This window comes from Bubalus kerabau, chromosome 2, assembly GCF_029407905.1.
Source record: "Bubalus kerabau isolate K-KA32 ecotype Philippines breed swamp buffalo chromosome 2, PCC_UOA_SB_1v2, whole genome shotgun sequence".
NCBI classification, from domain to species: domain Eukaryota; kingdom Metazoa; phylum Chordata; class Mammalia; order Artiodactyla; family Bovidae; genus Bubalus; species Bubalus kerabau.
In genome coordinates, this window is record NC_073625.1 from 8,387,680 (window position 1) to 8,406,441 (window position 18,762).

At 45.2% G+C, this 18,762-nt stretch overlaps 1 protein-coding gene across 2 annotated transcripts; it reads right to left on the minus strand.

Annotated features, from left to right (window-relative positions):
- Positions 1-4,356: 4,356 nt before the first annotated feature.
- Positions 4,357-16,847, minus strand: VDAC3 (voltage dependent anion channel 3). 2 transcript variants are annotated; one of them, XM_055566993.1, is made up of 9 exons: positions 16,808-16,847; positions 13,621-13,689; positions 12,715-12,764; positions 9,921-10,073; positions 9,040-9,092; positions 7,787-8,014; positions 6,455-6,605; positions 5,302-5,359; positions 4,357-4,881 (listed from the first exon to the last, which is right to left on the minus strand). In XM_055566993.1, the coding sequence occupies exons 2-9, from the start codon at positions 13,685-13,687 to the stop codon at positions 4,790-4,792; spliced, it is 852 nt and encodes a 283-aa protein (XP_055422968.1). In that variant the 5' UTR covers positions 13,688-13,689; positions 16,808-16,847; the 3' UTR covers positions 4,357-4,789. The 2 variants fall into 2 exon arrangements, with proteins under 2 accessions (XP_055422968.1, XP_055422967.1); XM_055566992.1 differs by lacking the exon at positions 16,808-16,847 and adding an exon at positions 16,046-16,233.
- Between the last annotated feature and the right edge of the window lie 1,915 nt (positions 16,848-18,762).

Genomic DNA, 18,762 nt, shown 5'->3' on the forward strand with positions numbered 1-18,762 from the left:
AACTGGTACTTCAGGCCTTTCATGGCCCTGCTTTTGATAAAACTATAAAGAAAGTTGTTTCCTCCTAAACTTTATAAGAAAAATAACAGCACAACACAGTATCAGGTTGCAAGCTGTGTCCTGGCAGAAGGGCTGCTGTCTCAGTCTCGTCGCCAGGGTGACAGAGGCCCCGATATGAAGCAAGACAAATGTCAAAACCACGCGGGGCCCTGCAAGAGAATCTTTCCGATGCAGACACACAGGCTGAAAGGGTGGAGAAAGGTACTCGGTTCAAACGGAAACAGAAAGCTGGGGAAGCGATGCTCGTCTCAGTCAAAACAGAATTCAAAGACTAACAAAAAGACAAGGGCGTTACACAATAATCAAGGATTAATCCAAGATCAATTCAAGAAGATTATGTAACAACTGTGAGTATATATGCACCCAACATAGGAGCACCTCAATCCATAGTGCAAAGATTAACGGACACAAAGGGAGGAACTAACATTAACATAGTATCAGGAAGGGACTTGAGCACCTAACTTACATCAATGGAAGGACAGAAAATCAACCCAGAAACACTGGCTTTCAGGCCAGTCTCTGCGTTGTTTTTATATGTATATAATATTCTATGCCAAAGCGGCAGAATACACATTATTCTCAAGTGCACAAGTTACAATCTCCAGGACAGATCATAAGCTAGGCCACAAATCAATTCACAGTAAATCTAAGAAAACTGAAATCCTGTCAGTCCTCTTTTCCAGCCACTGCACTGAGACCAGCCAGTGACTGAAGAGCGTGCAGAGATAAGCCTGGCCCGCTGCCCCTTCCCCCTGCCGCCCCCGGGTCATCTAACTGGGATGGCCTCCCACTCCCGTGAGGGCAGAGGAGGGACCCTCCCAAGGGGATGGGATGCTGACAGTCTTTGCTTTGAGTTAATCAGCCTCCTCCTCTAAAAATGCACACGCTTCTCAGGCCAGGGGCCCCCCTGCGCCCCTGACTTTCCTGTGCTGAGGTTTTGTCACCACACGCTCTGTGGCGCAGAGACAGGCGTGCAGCTCTGAGGGGCTCCTGGGGAATGCAGCCTCCCAGCCCGGCCTCCGGTCTCTCTCCAGGGCAGAGCCTGCACGCAGCACAGGCTGCAGACCATCAACAGAGCCAGAGCAGGACGCATTTGCTAGTCATTTCCCAAGGCCAGCAATCTAGAGGTTAAACCAAACTGAATGTCAATTCCAGACTGGGAGTTGGGAGGTTATTGGGGAAGGGAGGGAGGAAGTCAAAAGGAACCAGACAGACTGACCTCCAGGGCAGGAGGCCTGGACCCCACAGCTAGGCTGGCACCTTCTGCTGGCAGACAACAGTGGCACCCAGTGGTGTCAAATGTACTTGCAATCATGTCCGTCTTTCCAGAACCTTTTTAAATTGCAGCAGTGAAGTCACCTCACAGAGTGTTTATTACATCATAATTCAAAGAGCTGTCAGAAAGGTCAGGAATTATCTGTGCCGCTTTGATGGCCAGAGGTAACTGAGTACCTGCCAGAGGAGTCTGGATGCAGAAACCCCAAACCACGCCCACCATTTACCCAGGCCCGCATTCACTGAATAAACATCCACGACGTGCCCATCATGTGCCAAGTGCTGGCCTGGCCACGGGACACAAGAAGACAGGCCTCTTGGAGCTCATCCTCGGGGGAGGTGGGTGAGCAAAACTACCAACACGAGGTGTGACTGCCCCCCCGGGGGAGTGTGCCCAGAAGGCGGGAGCCAGGGTGGCAGGGGGCGCTTTCACACAAGGGGCAGAACGTTGGCAGAGACACCAAGAGCACCGTGACGGTTTCAGCGCTGGTTCCCTGGGAGACGCTGTTTCGGAGCCTGCAGAGCAGCCGAGAAGCACTTCTGACAGGCCGCTCACAGGAAGGTCTGCAGGTGGTCAGCCGCCCACCAAAGGCCAAACAAGCTGGCTGGAGTGAGGCTGCAGAGGCGAGACTGAGGATGGCAGCAGGGTCAAGAATGAATCGATGTTAAAAGGGAAAGTCAAATAATGGCGAGGCCACAGGAGTTGTAAGGCTAACAGGGGCCGGGGGTAGGGAAGGAGAGGAGGGGGACCTGGGGAGCGGAGGGGAGGTGCTGAGGGGCATTTTACGGGGGACAGCAGAGCTGGTGAGTATCTCAGCACCAGCGCACTGGGGAGGCTTCCTCTCCTAGGCGACTGCACTCCAGACGCCTGAGGTCACCGTGAGGGGCCAGCACAGGGCCTGGCACGGAAGCTCAAACGTGCTCCTTTCTGCTACAACTGTCGTGACGAGGGTACTTAGATCACAGCCCAGCAGCCATACAATCCAGTGGAGTTAACTGCGGAATAAAGGCTGAACTCCACATCCTTCTGTTCATGTCTGGGTTACCATATCAACACAAAGACTGGCTCTTCGGCTCTACAAGAAGAAATCACTTAAAAAACACACACACAAGGAAGGGAAGAAACACTGGCCTGCAGCAACCTTCCCATCGGCCTCGGACCGTAGATACAACTACCCTCGTCAGACGAGTTAATGAAGCGTATGAGGCAGCATCTCGCCGGCGGTTTTCTGCGTCTCCTCGGGCCCCCAGCATTTCCATCCCCTGCCCTTACAACCGCCCAGCTGAAGAGATGCCCACAGTGACAGCCTTTAACCCCAGGAACCACCAGGGTAGCCCAGCTAGCCCAGCTCAGCATCCCATCCACGCTCAGGTTGCACAGAGCTCTCCCTGAAAGACAGGCGTCCACTACACAGAATGAATTCGTCGTTTACCCCCTCATCCCTTCTCCTTTGCTGTTGTACTTAATCTCCTGTGAGGGCAGTTCAACCCACAGAGACAATGAGAAAATAAAACTGTATCGTGTGGCTGGTATCACAGGTGATACCCGACATAAGCAGCGGTGGCTGGAATCTGGATTCTCATAAGAGGACCTTTGGTGGTGGCAGGGAAATGCCTTGTAGCACTCACATCTTCCAAAAGCAGCTGTGTCCAGTTGTTCTTAAGATGCCTGACTTGGAAAGTGAGGAATCTGAACAGGCCAATCAGAGAATTGTAAGTATCAGTGGACCCACGTAAAGAGCTCCATCTCACTGGCCATTAGGGAAACGCTATTAAGACATTTTTCCTCTAAAAGTGGTAAAAAATCTTTAAGTCTGTTAACATTCAGCCTTTATGCGGATGCAGGGGAACAGGCACCCTGACCAACATTGGTAGAAACACAGGTTGGGACTGAATTTCTAAAGGGTGACTTTGTACTACTGATCAAATGTGCACCGTACCTACGACTCAGCACCTACCTGCCAGACACTGACCCTGTGGACTTGCACTAATACAGCGGCCACTGTTGTGCATGTGCTGTGCAACTTTATAAAAAAACAATTACAGACAGCCATCCGCCGACCTGCTTCATGCTGCCGAGTGGGACCATGCGGACACACCCCATCTTCAGCACCACAGAAGCGTCCACTGGGCAGTGCGCCATGGGGACACTCACGGCGTGGACAGAGCTACGTGGACAAAGGCACTCAGTGCAGCACAGTCTCTACAGCAAACTGAATACAGGAAAGAGGGGCATAAATGAACACCACACTGATTCAGAAGTATAAAAATGAAAAATACGAGGCACAGCTTTACAGACAGAAAAACTGCTTTGTTAACTTGAACAGTATGCTGCAAGACCAGACACGCGTTTTCACATTTTAGAGACAGACACTGACGAGGTCACTGAAGACATGGAAAAGCACCTACAAGGATGCAGGGCAAACTGCCAGCGGCAGCGGGGGGGCGGGAGGGGGGATGGCAGGTTTCGCTTTTCCTTACCACTACACGGACTGAACCTGCTGCAACCAGCACACGGTGTTAAAGTTTTTTTTTTTCCTGGAGTTCTACTTTTAGAAAGACAATATACCAGTAAGCCCTGAAGATATCCCGTCTCCTCATTCCTCTTCTGAACTGCTATTTCCATCCTCTGGGCATCATTTTTCTAGATCAAAAGCCTTGTCCCGAGACCCGGGGGGCCTTGGGTGCGCCCCCTGCTCCAGCCTCGCCCCGGCAGCATTTCCCCGCTGCCCCCTCTCCACCCACTGACACTCTTGCTCCTCCCCAGCGACTTTACAGAACTACCAGGAGGACAGACTCTCTCACTGCAACCGGCAGCGAGGAGCCCAGCAGACGTGCCCCCGCCCAGCAGGACGAGGCTCGGCCTGACACAGACCAGCAGCAGCAGCAGGGAGGCCAACACAAGTGGCGGCGACGGGCAGGAGCACAGACCCGTTCAGACCAGAGCCCGCCTGCGAGCGCTCCTCCCTGCAGAGTCGGTCACACCAAGCACGAGCACCCAGCACCGGCAAGTCCAGTCGGTTTATGTTCCAAATGTGATGGGTTTATTTTACTCTGATGCAAAACCAAAGATTCTACTACCATACAGAGACCAATATATTACAAGGTCATGAAAAAGTGGTGTGTGGGACATGCAGGACGCGATGGACAACTGGAGGGTCGGGTCATCTCCTCTGAACATGACACTACACCGTCGCTGAGGAACACACTGAAAATAACACTGCGGAACTGAACTGAAATGTGGCACGAACATGACAGCTTCCGGGCAGCCTTCAAGCACCTCCCTTAGGGTGGACTCAGTACCTAAGCTTCAGTGTGGGGAGGAGTACAATTCTTTGGAAGAATAAAAAGTTCACACTTTTGAAATTTCACAGAAGAATTTTAAGGCCAAAACATAGTGGGTTCATTTCTCTTCACCTCCAGGGACAAAGCTGATGCTTTATTCAAAACCACATTAAGCTTCTAGTTCAAATCCCAGACCGACCTTGTGCCCTCCTGCATTGAAGTTCTTTCCATCGATTAGAGCTGACAGGGTCAGTTTCACTCCTGAGAAGAAGAAGATCACAATTACTTGTAACAAGCATCACAATCAGATTCTGTGTTTCCTAGAAACCATGGGTGGAGTCAGCGGCATGGGTTCAGCTGGCAGAGAGATTACAGCTATTACTAACTTAACACTAGGGATCCATAACCACCTCATCTGTAAAGCAGTCAGGACACACTCTACTTGGAGTTCAGACATAAGAATAATGAGTGATCAACCAAACTCACAAGCCAGAGGAACCAAGTTATAATTAGAAATACACGCACGTATTTTAAAACAAAAGCAACGAATCTGTTTTACTTCAAACAACCAAATGTTACACAATTGTCTGAACTTCCCTAAAGTGACTACAGGTTGTCTGTAATTTTCATTATTCCTCACTCACGTACTCCAAGCCCACTGTCATTCATTCTATTACTCACCTGGTCGAAGGGTCTGAGTGTAACCCAGTCCAATCAGGCTGGCATTGTTTACTTTAGCCTAAGATAAAGAGATGAAACAGAAACAGAAAATCAATTTTGTAATATGCAAGGCCAACACAACCACTTCATGCATCAGATTTCCAAAGCTGAAACACCTTAGGACCAATCCAGAATTACTGAAACTGAAAGCTAAATTAATAAATCTTTTAAGAAGTCAGTAGGACTAGTAGGGACAGAGGGGGCCTTGAGCATGCAGCTTAAAGGCCTCGAGCAGAATGTTAAAACACCGTGTGGCCAAACGTCCCTCCCTGTGTGCTGGATTCCTCTGAGATACCAGTTTTACGACCTCTGACAGGGCTAAGAGAATGAACTCTAATGACAGAACGATCTGGGATCAAACCCTGACACTGCCTCTTACTGAGTGACCCTGGGCAGCTACCTGACCACTCTAAGTCTCAGCTCCCTTGTCTGTAAAATGGGGGAGGAGGGCAGTATTATTCACCGAACAAGAGCAGTTGTGAGGAATACATGAGATAATACATACAAAGTCTTAGCACAGGACCTGAAATTTAAGAGCTCAATTAGCATTATTAACAAGAATTACTAATGGCAATTGGGCTTCCCTAATAGCTCAGTTGGTAAAGAATCCGCCTGCAATGCAGGAGACCCCGGTTCGATTCCTGGGTCAGGAAGATCCGCTGAAGAAGGGATAGGCTACCCAGTCCAGTATTCTTGGGCTTCCCTTGTGGCTCAGCTGGTAAAGACTCCCGCCTGCCATGCGGGAGACCTGGGTTCGATCCCTGGGTTGGGAAGATCCCCTGGAGAAGGGAAAGGCTGCCCACTCCAGTTTTCTTGCCTGGAGAAGTCTACGGATTGTATGGTCCTTGGGGTCGCAAAGAATCGGACATGACTGAGAGACTTTCACTAACGGCAACAGAAAAAGTGATTGAAACCCAGGAATCTATAGATAAGAAAATTTTGAGGCCAAGAGATAAAATGACTTGAGAAGATCAAACAACAAATACGGGAGGAACCAGGATTGAAACCCATGTTTCCTGACTTCAGGGAGATGCTCCTCTCACTACACAGTGACCAGCTCAAAGTTAATAAAGAACACGCAAACCACGAGCACATCACGTGTCCACATCCTTACAGAGAGAGAAGTTCTGCAGTCCAGCTTGTACTTAGCAGCGATGCCGAAGCGGGTGTTGTTACTGCCAGCTGTCCACGCGAGGTTTATCGACGTTTCAATCTTCTCGTTCACCTTCTGGTAGATGGACCCTCCAAACTCAGTGCCATCATTCCTGTTTTCAGGGCACAAGAAAACCTCGTTAAGTATCTAGTTTGTTACAATATGGAAACAAATTCCAAGACTATCTAAATCAGGGTCTTGTTTTATAACCACAGATTTCAGTAAACTTCTAGCATAAATGACTGTCAAATAAAAGTTATATAATTTATAACCACATAATTAAAGCACAGTAACATCTGATTCATTTACTTGGCTCCCCCACATGATATAAATTTCTTAAACAGCATTGGACTAGGCACAAAGGCTGACACCAAGTAAATATGATCTGTATGTCTCTCAGTTGTTCATAGTACTTAGAAACTTCAAAATAGAGTTCTACGAAGATTCTGTGAAAAAACATATAAAGTAGTACATGTCAATTCTGGATTTCATTCAAAACACAATCTCAGCATAAGAAAGCGCCTTCCATGCAACAGCTACCAGGCATGACCCAGGGTACTGTTTCAGAGCATCTCAGAGCTCAGCCCCCGAGCTCTGATGGCTCTCCTGATAATACTTTCACCAATTTCAATGCCTCTGTCTACACCACAAGTGACTTTAGTCATCATAAGTGGATTAGAGTGTCTAGTGGATGGCAATCTGCAACACTTCAAAAACAAAGAGCTAATCCTTCTCTTTCTGGGACACTGGTCGTGCCCAGTAGGCCAAGACATGAAATAACAGTTTCAAGTTCAAATTCATGTAACCAACAGAGTGCGGCCCACAGACTTGAATCCAGGACTGCTCTGGGGACCTTGCTACTTCTGAACACAACACAGGTCCCTGGGGTCACACCAGGGTCCCTGAACACCTCCATAGAATTACAATGGCGCTGCTCCAGGACTCTCCGATCAATCAAGGGGTTATTCCTGATCCAAGAGACCTGCTTCCAGAAACAGCCGAGATGAGCAGGGAACCAGAGGAAGCAGCAACACCTCTCCAAAGGACCCCTCTTATCAAAGGGAATCCTTGCCCTCGCTCTCTCCACTCCAGGCTCGGAGACCAGCAGCGAGCACCTGCGCCAAGGGCACCAAGCCTGACTTCGAGGCCAGCACAGCAAGGCCGGGTGTCCACCGCGGCATCATTACATGCAAGCACCACCCCCTGCCGATCTGCGCAACATGCTAACGGCTACCATCCTTCTGGGCGGCTGTGCCGGCACTAGAGGAGGAACTCCGAACTTGGAACACTCACACATGAGTGTGCAGCTGGAAGTCCGCGGCCTTGTAACCCAGGGCGAAATTATTCTGTGACAGTTTGGATTTGGCTGTGTCAAAACTCATCTGATAGCCAGCAAGCCAACCTTCAAAGGCCAACACAGCCCAGCCATAGATGGTTGGTCCTGAAAAATCTATATCAACATTACTGCCAAGACTGAAACAATCCCGTTTATATGAGGCCTTCAATTTCCCACTCTTCTTTCTGTAAAACAAACAAAAACAACATGAGCTTTTACTGCGGTCTAGGAATCTTGAGAGTAAGATCCCTTTTCTCCCCTAATGTAAATATTATTTTGGTAGAAGGCACAAATAGACAATGTTTCAAATGACTTAGCTCCACAAATGTAATTTTGCTAGGATTTGAAATATATATACTATTTTTTACCTATTCTCTAAGTTCAGATGATAGGGTATTTCATGATTAACTTCATAAAAGCGTAAGTATAAAAAGGTGCAAGATATTTCAGTACCAAATCAATAACCTGAATGCATATGTATACAGACATACAAGAAACCAAATTCCTTTAAATTTTAAGTTTCCAAATGGTACAAAAGGTAACACCCAACACAATTTTAGATTATTAACCTGTCACAGAGATAAATGTACTTTATTTTTTGGTAAGCATGTTTATTTTCCTCAGGTCAGTGTTGTCTCCCTGGACAATGTGGGATAGAAGTGTATACTTCTGAAGTGACTCAAGGAGGGGTGAGCCTGCCGCACGGCTCAGGAGGACCGCGCCCCACCGAGCGCCGCTCCTGTAGAGACAGGCAGGCAGGAAACAACAAAATCCCCGCTTTTCAGATGAAAACACTGAGCCAGAGAAGCTGGGGGATTTACAAAGGCTAAGAAATCAAGTGAGCAGAACCGCTCTTTACACGTTCTGCTGCCAGGAGACAACACACTTTTCTCAAGATGTTAACTTCCCAGCAAGACCTCACATCCAAGAATCCTCGGGATAGCTTAAAAACATCTAGTCTCAGACCCTTCTCGCTCCTACATTTTTCCCACAATGTGCCTCTTTGAATTAGATTTACAAGTTCTTGTTCATCTGCCAAGATTTCAAATGAAAACCAGCCCCTGCCTCCGGCGGTCTTCCTCCCCGTCTCCTGCACACACAGGTCTCTGCTTGCCTCCCCTTCTGAGCTCCTCCCGCAGCCCCCTCCTCCTAACCTTTCCATCCCTTCAAGAAACAAGACCATTTCAGAAAACGGGGTTGGGATAATTACCCTGTGTTCGGTACAAATATGGTATCAAGAGTCAGTTTCAACCCTTCAGCCAACTGAAAAATAAAGATTTAAATTTAACAATTAGCATTTTTCAATTCTTTTCTTGACTTGAGAAACCAATTCTAAAGTTTTCTCTAACTTATTCGCTAATAAGGAAGTCATTAAAGAAAGACAAACATTAGATTATTTCATAAATTGCCTCTTCTTCCTTTTCCTACCCCCATCCCTCTCCCCTCAGCCCAGTTCTTCATCACGATTCTCACCAAAAAATGGGTGACGTAAATTAAGAGTACAAAACAACAAAATCCCAATGTGACAAAATAATCGTGATACTCTTTCGAAATTATTATGGTAATTGGACAGTTAACAAACCAACCTAAGTAACTTATTCAGCTATACAGTTGCATTATCTATCTATGATAATGTGCATACAGACATACCTCAAAAACTAGTGCCCTGAATATAGCAGGCACTTGACAAGCATCTGCTGAAAGAGTTTCTCTTTGAAAACATTAAAGAATTTTTAGAACCATTTTTCTGTGGAGTCAGTTTTGCAATGTTTACAAAAGCAAAATTAAATCACTACAAATAGCTTGGTCTGCTCAGGAGACGCCCAACTGTTTAACAGTAAGTAGAACTGGTCAGAACAAAAGATGTCATAATTATGTACTCACCAACAAAATCTTACTTTATAGAAACATAAAACATACCAGAGAAGGCCATGTGCAGAGAAAAAAATACAGCAACTAGACAGTACAAGATTTCACTCAGATTATATCTGGACAACATATACACTGTGGACACACTGATGACACAGTCTGTTCATCAGCTCATCCCCAAGATCAAGTTCACCCTACAAATAACTTCCAACACTCTCGTACCTTATTCTCCCAAGAGATTTCTGTCCCAAGAGTATTGTCTGTGTTCCACTTCTGCGTGAAGGTCAGTCCATAGTTACAGATCTTGTATTTGGTCTCTAGGTTGCCTGATGCTTTCCCTGTATCAGTGTAAGCATGACCAGAAGTAGAAAATTCCTGGTAAGAAAAAATAGTTAAAATCAGCTCACCAAATAGAAAATATTCATTCCAGAAAACAGTATTCAATGCAGCAGAAACCAGTACAACTGACTTTCTACCACAACCCTACTCTGCAGCAACTTACTTCCTGCTCTCCTTCTTTCCTTCTAATCTCTAGACATTTTAACCAGTTTTGCAAACTTCCCATTACTCCACCTCTCTTACTGATATTTCTGTTCCATATACCCTTTTACTAAATAGGAATCCCAAACTCTATCTTTTAAAAGAAAAATATCTTTACTGAAAATGCCTTTCCTAAAAAGACAAAAATATCGAATCTTAAACATTTACTTCATGACATGAAAAAGACTTTATTCTTTATCAGAACTTTTGAACTATTAGTTAATTTTGAAGTCTTTAAAAAATCCCCAAACACTGGAAGTTTTAGATTCCCTCCTTTTAATAGGGTCATAACTTCAATGCATTAAAAACTTTTTAAAATTTTCATTGTGGTGAAATACACTTAACCATTTTTATGTGTACAGGACACTGGCATTAAGTACATTCACACTGTTACGAAAAATGTATTGCTTTTGCCCACAAAACTATCTGTAAGATTTTCAGATCTATAAACAATGTCAATATTTGAAAGTATCTATCCATTTTTCATTACAAAATGCAATGTTGTGAGTTATCCCTCTCCCTCCCTCTCCTCTGTCAAACAGTTACTATGAATGGCTCAAAAGAAATCCTCCTCCCTAGTTAGGTGTCCCTCAGTCATATGACAGTAAGCAATTAGAAATACATCTCCTTCTAGGGGGAAGCAAACAGTCAGCACCTGTCACTGACAGTCTAGGAACTGTCAAGGAAACCACACTGCTGACTGGCCCTGCTTTTAAAGCCCATCTCTGAAATACTGCCAACAGTCATGAAACGCAGCAACTCCGCCCCAGTTGCTTTACCACCTGCAACATGAATCCTTCCTCCACCAAACGCTCTGCCCCCTAACTCGCGTTCTATAGGCTGATGACACAACTGGGAAACTGTGATCTGTTTATCTACACGGCACAGCAAGTTTTCAAAGAGACTATCACACTGCACACTTAGGGCAAGGCCTTGGCAAAAAACAAAATGCTGGTCATGTTTTAACGACTCACATCACTTTCTTTTAGTAGATCCAGCTACCGAGTGTTTTATTTTTCACATTTACCTTTTATAAACTTGTAAGTATAGCAAATATAAACCTTAATTTTGGTGCAAAAAATTAAGGTAGAAGCGTATTTAGTCTGTATTCCTTTCTTATGATCACTATTTCTTCGTCTGAAGCTCTGTCAAAAATCTAAAATACCAGAGGTCCAAATCTCAAACACAAGGCTATAATTTTCCTAAGCTGAGTTCCAGGTTCACAATTACTTCTATTTTTGTTTAATTTCATAATTAGCTCAAACAGTGCAAAATATATTTATAACATGCACATAACATCTACAGTTCTGCTGTCGTGCTAGTATGCAACAAAACAATCATGGAAATGTTACTGTTATAAATGGCATATCATACAAATAACAAGATATGATCTCGGCAATCTGGAGCAAGGGATGAAATTTTTCCTAAATCAATACTAAAGAATAAAAACAGCCAAAAGACAAAGCACACAAATACACTGTTTTTCTTACCATCTGAATGAATATTCACAGACAACAGCAGCATGAAAGGGAGATAAAATTTTAGTTGTTGATTTTCTCAACACAAAACTACCTTAAGCAAATGTGAAATACTAATTAAAATGAGTGTGATTTTTCTGTTTTAATAGACTACATAATAAAATCCCATCTTAGGAGGGTAGTCGCATAAATATTTATTTACTACTAGAAAACCCAGGGAAAGAATAGTGACAAACCAGGATTAGACGAAGAGTGAGACAAAGCACCATAAATACTCCACATGCTTTTTGCCCTTCTAATTAAATCGTTATATCCAGAAATAAAATTTGCACTGGTTTGAATAGGCAAATACCAAAGAAAAAAAGATGCAGCCAATATGGAGAAATCAGAGAATAAGGTGAATGTAAACTTGATCTATTTGCTGAAACTTATTAAAAGCTCTGGTTAGTGATGCTCTGATAATATGGTGATATATCCTTTATTTCTTAACTTCCAGGGAAAAAAAGTTTATGAACATTAATAAAAGTTGACTAACGTTCTGCATGTATTTCTACATTTGTTTCAACTAATCATGATGGGACAGAGACTAAAGTTAGTTTGTTTTTGTAAAAGGGCAACAAAATTTGCATGAACCCAATAAAAAGGAAGCAAAGATTTTAGTGTACACATACATATTCACAAAAGTATAAAAATGCGGCATAAAAAAATATATATACACACAAACATACATATGTATACACATGTATTCTATATCTTCTGAGACTAAGACTCAGAATACTTTTATAAATGACAAACAAAGATCTCCCCCCAAATTCAACTTGATTGTCCTTGGGCTCAAGTGGCTGAGTGGCTCTCTGAAATCTGAGAGGAGGACAAAGCTGTAGGAAAGAGAGCGTAGCACCAAAGGTATCCTGTTTCAAGTAACTTGACTAAACAATGATTTTCAAACAGGTTCCTTTAATTATGCTACATCTATTAACAGTATATTGAGTACTTACCACTCCACTACATGACTTGGTTCTCAGATCTATTTTGACCATGCCAAATCCTAGAGACACACACAAAAATAAGTGATGTACAAAATGTGACATGCACTCCAGTCTTTGCAATTTAGAAATTATGAAAATAGTCCCTAGTACATTTCATATGGAAAATAGTCAGTATTCCTGTTAGGTGAAAGTTCCACAAGAAACTGAATTATAACAAAATTCTAACAAAAACTGAATTGTAACCAAAAATTACAACAAAATGCTAACAAAAATTTAGCGTAATTTTTAAAGCCAAAATAATAAAGACATATTTCTAAAATATAAGTTAAAAAAACCTATGGATAAAAGAAAAATGCACTATTTTAAGAACCAAAATTATTAGAAATTATACATATATACAAGCTTAAAATACATAATTAACGTCACTAGTTAATAAAAAAATCAAATGTGTACAGCACAAAAACTTAAAAATTTCAAGACTAAATTTTTAAAACCAAAACTAAATGCCTACTTGGTTTCAAACACTGTATGTTCCTCCAAAGAAGTCAAAAGCTGGGTTTTCATGCTCATGAAAACACTGCCATTATTTGGAGGAGGAAAAACACACTCCATGCTTTAACTGTCCCCAGAGCTAACCAAAGGAGGCACACATATATTACAGATTTATACTATTTCACCCCACAGATAACATTAAATATGCAAATATGTGTTTATGTATGCAATGGCTTTTAACGCTTGTGGCACTCCACCTCTAAAAAAAGAAGTCTAGTAACCTGCTAACAGTTATCCCCTTAAATCTTGTGAAATAGATTAATGTTGACTTAACCTCATTTTACTGAGCACGGTATCTCCCCTATCTTAGGCATGCAGTATGAATGCTTACCCCACACTGGCAATTTACAATAGCATACTTACCATATCCTTTGTTGAAGACATCTTTGGCAGCCTTTCCTAGGTCACAGTAAGTCGGTGTGTTACACATATCTTAGAAAGAAAAATAAGGACAAGGGGAGAGATAATATTTAGTGCTTATTCACCGTTCCAGTGCTCAGTTCTGTAAGATGAGGTATACAGGGTTTCTTGCTTTGCATCATTAATGCTTAACCCCTAAGGCAAGCAAAGTGCAGAGAAAGCACTGCTCCTTTAAAAAGAGCTTCCCAGAAACCTGGAGAATGAAACGATGTTTCTCATGAGATTCAATGGAGGTCATCTTTCTGATTGCATTTCAAAGAAGAGAAATTTCTTGAACGCTGAAGCAGATGTTCCGTTAAACTGGACTTTCACTTTTTAAAAGAATGCAAAAATGTGCATTAGTAAAACATGTCTTGAGCAGTTGTAAAGCCAGAGAGCTGTATAAGATGACAAAGTAAATTTTCTGAGGATCTGTAAAGCAGATGCAATTAAACATCTTCAGGGCTAACATTTTCGCCACTCTGAAATTCAGTTCTTAAGAATTACCACACTAATTGAAGTGTATTCATCCAGAATACACCCTCTCTCAAAACTCTTCTTAAAATACACTGCTATAATCTAACCTATTAACCAGATAGAGGATAGATCCTACCTGCAGTAATCTGCTTACCAACAATCGGTATACACTCTAAAAGTTAGTCTTCAAAAACCCTAGCTAGGTGCTTCACTCCATCTTGCCTGAGGATTCAGTCAGCTTCTCTACTGCCAACATGACCCTCACTTCACAATTCTGAGGCCAATCAACACTGCTGAATATACCATCCCTTTGCCCTTTCTGCACAATAGGAAATCTCTTCCAGCAGCATCCTCAAGTCACGCTGGAGCACCTCAAGCAACCCCATTAGCCCCACTGTGCATGCTAAGTTGTCAGGCTCCTCTGTCTATGGGATTCTCCAGGCAAGAATACTGGAGTGGGTTGCCATTTCCTCCTCCAGGATCTTCCCCACCCAGGGACTGATCTGGCCTCTCCTGCGTTTCCTGCCTTGCCAGGTGGATTCTTTACCACTGAGCCACCTGGGAAGCCCCTGTTGACCCCATTACTACCCCAGTAAAATCCAGAGCACCAGCGCGCCCTTGCAATTCCGATGCCTCAACCACCTACACGTTCAAACTTATTTATTTCTATTTAGCAGAGCTCTTAAGTCTGGCCTCCTGCTAATAAGTTTCCGCCTATTCCACCACACCCGAACACAACACACACGTTATGGTGCACATCTTCACTGTGAATTCATTTAAAATGTGTTCCTTAACCTAAACCTGTCCAATATGACAGACATTAGGATATGTTAAGAGAACAGAGTTTAAGAACATATATAAAGTGGAAAGAGTAAAGATGAAGAAGATAAATGTACTGAGTCATACCATAATAAAACTTTGTTCTAGGCCACAAGGTTTCAAAGTTCTTTTCCAGAGCAATTAGTTTACAAGTCCTTTGTGTCCCAACCATCAATTTGAGACTTTTTACACATTGCCAACTGCAATCTGATATTACTCTTTATGATCACAAACGACGGTGGTACCTGTTGAAATTCTGCCTGAAGCCCATAATTTGGGAGGTGAAGTATAAAAACTAGAGACTACGTACTCAAATATTAAAAACGTTAAGGCTTTATAGTTTGCTTTAAAAAAAAAAAAAAAGGAAAGATACACTTAAGTGTTCAGAAACCTCCATCTAGGGACCCATCACAGTCTTTTAGCATTTCGCTTCTTTTTCAAAAGCACTTGCTAGACACTACAAAAGTCGCGTGGGGGTTGGGGGGTCGTCTAGCCTCAACTGCGCCCAGTTCAAGCTTTCTTTTCCAGGCCCACGATCCCGATGGGAAATGCACTGCTGGTATGAGCAAGCAAAAACTCGAGAAGCCCCAGACACGTCACGTTCCAACACATTGCTGCGGCTCTGCCAATGCACTGGTCCATGGACGTGCACGGCGCCCCCGGGCTGCAGGAGCCGCAGGCGGGGGCGGGGAGCGAGGGGAGGTGCCGGGGTCGGGGGTGGGGGAGCGGCGGCTACAACAGCATCACCGTCGGGCAGCCAGCTCGCCTCGCCCCCGTCAGCTGGACGTCCAGCACCCTCCCGTCAGGGGCAGGGAGTAGAGGGGCCCCCTGATGCTGGATGCCGAGGCCGAAGAGGAAGGCGGGGCTCGGGGGTTCCCGGACCCGCCTTCCCTCGAAGCCAGCCTCCCGGGGACCGGCCGGGCCGAGGCGCAGGTGGCGGCGCGGCCCACCCGTCCCCGGAGGGGCCGGTTCCCGCTGCACCCACCCGCGGGCCCGCGCCCCGTTCGGCGGCCCTGCCTCCGTTAGCCGCCTCCCGCGGGTCCCTGCCGGACGGCCGCCCGCCCGCCAGCCCCGCGGCCCCGGCTCGCCTCACCTCCGACCGGAGGGCCCGTCCGCTCCGCTAGGAGGGGCTTGTCCGCTCCGCCAGGGCACCGCTGAAGGTCTTCTTCGGACCAACGCCGTCCGCGCCTGCGCGGCCCCACGCCCGCGGCGCCTGCGCGCCCCGAGCCCCGAACCCCGCGCCGCGGCTGCGCCGGAGAGTCGCGCCGGGGGCGCGCGCCGCGAGCCTGAGGCTGCCCAACACCTCCAACTGTCCGAGTGCGCGCGCGCGCCGCGGAGGCCGGCGCGCGGGGGCAGACAGGGTGGACGTGAGCGCGCAGGCGCGGAGCCCGCGCCTTTATCCCCTGAGGTGCCCGCTCTCGCGAGAAGGTGCGGAGCCCACTAGCGACCTTTACCCGCGGAGGGGTCGCCCCCTGCCGCGTCTTTCTCCGGCGGACACCTGACAGGCCTGTGAGGGGATTCCGTCTCAGAGTGACTGAAATTCAAGATTGTGGCCTTTGGTCACCTCATCTTAACGATGAGAAACATAGGTCCCCAAGGGTAAGTGGCATGACTTAAAGACGACACTGGAGGAGTAATCCAAAGGGAGAGAAGAGGCGGATGAGGGACAGCTCTCCTTTAGAGAAGAATTCCAACTCATAAACGTACAAGAAATGACAGAAACAGAAAATCCCCGCTTTGGAGCCACCAAGAACTGCGTCAGGCAGAATTCATCAATAGATGCTGGACGGTTGAGGATATTCGTCCAGTTCCAAAGTACTATCCCACAGATGACTTAGTGAAGAGAAAAGGATACCTTCACATCAAACGCATCGCCTAAACCGAGTGATGGAACTGTGCAGCGCCGGGAATGGTACAGACTGACGTCTTGTGTGAGAATGACTCGCCCAAGAAGTGCTTTCTCTCCTTTCCGGAGGAAACAGACAAACCCAGCTGAGGGGCAGTTCTGCAAAACAACCACCTGGTCTCTTCTAAAAACGTGAACTTCATGAACTGTTAAGAAGACTAGTCAAGTGTTGTAGATTAAAGGAGACAAAAGATATGACCCTGAGAGCCATGTAATCCTAAATTGCACCCTGGATCAAAAAACAAAAAGCAGCTATTGAGGGTCATTATTGGGACAATTGAGAAAATTTGAATGTCGACTGTATTAGTATTGTAACAATGTTAAACTTCCTGAGGGTAATGATTATACCTTGATTATGCAGAAATGGGGACTTCCTGGTGGCTCAGCTTTAAAGAATCCTTGTGCAATACAGAAGATACAGAGATGCGGGTTCAGGAAGATCCCCTGGAGGAGGGCACCGGCAACCCACTTGCCTGGAGAACCCCATCGACAGAGGATCCTGATGGGCTGCAGTCCATGGGGTTGCAAAGTGTTGGATGCGACAGAGCTCGCATGCTAACAGGCATGCATGGATAAATGGCCTGTTTTTTAAGGAGATATATAGTCATTCATAAGTGACATAGCGTGTGTCTGCAACAAACTCTCAAATGGTCAGGAAAAAACATTCAAAATGTTAACAATTGGTGTATCTACGTGGAGGATCTATGGATCTTCATTGCATTATTCTTAATCTTTCCTATAAGTCTAAAATTATTTTTCAAGATAAAAAGAAGAAAACCCCACAAAGTCTTTGATACTCAGAACATAATACCAGGTTGCTTCTTGAAAGCAGAGGTAAAGATGATTTCCCTGCTGTGTTTAAGCATTTCAGGCTAAGAAAAGATAAGATGCTTGCTCCCAAAGGACTCATAATGTGAGACTTGGAAAATGAGGCAGAAAATGATCAATGTCATTGGCAAAGCAATATAAGTTAGTAGGCTAAATAAAATGAGTTTTGGAGTCAAAAGATGCTGGGTTGGCACCTCAGACCTGCCAACCCTGTGGTTGTTGGCGTACAACTCTACGTCTCTGTTTCGACATCTGTGAGAGAACCAAATAAGGTCTACTTCAGAGGATTGTGCTGCTGCTGCTAAGTTGCTTCAGTCGTGTCTGACTCTGTGCAACCCCATAGACGGCAGCCAACCAGGCTCCCCCGTCCCTGGGATTGTAGTCGATAGTAAAGACGGTGATGTATCCAGAGTACACAATGATCCACCTGGCACATGGAAAATGTTCATTAGTTAATAACACAGATGAAAACTAATATGCTATAGGCGATTAAAAGCCATGCAAGCAAACTTAGATTTATTCACATCCAGACGAATATTAGAACCACAACTCCAGCCTGCACTTTGGCACAGACCTGGCCTTTGTCGGGCCCAGCAGGTCATTAAAGTCTATAAAAACCACTTCCAACAGGAAGCTGGCAACATTCCTTCCTTGGGCTTCTTCATCCAAAGTCTTTCCTTCTGAAGGGACCTGATAATACCAGTCCCAGGTCACACACACAGGACCTCCTCTCTCTCCCAACATGCAGGAAGGCGGTAAAAAATTGTTCTGGAAAACAGCAGCTGCAGAGGGAATAATTCCATTGTTTCCTATCACTCTGACCCTGCTGGCTCAGCAGGATCCACAGTTATTCTCAACATTCACATCAAGCCTCTAGCCTCGGCCACCTCCAAACTACAGCTAGTTCTCACACCCTGCCCACCCACACTGGGTTCTGAATCTTGGGAGGCATAGAAAGGACTTTCTCAGTCCAAATCCTAATCACCTGGCATTCTTTTCCTATAAAATGTCTAGAACCAGAATTTTAGGGCAGGGAGGGTACTTTAGGTTCCTTCTTTTGTGGGACATTTGCTAAG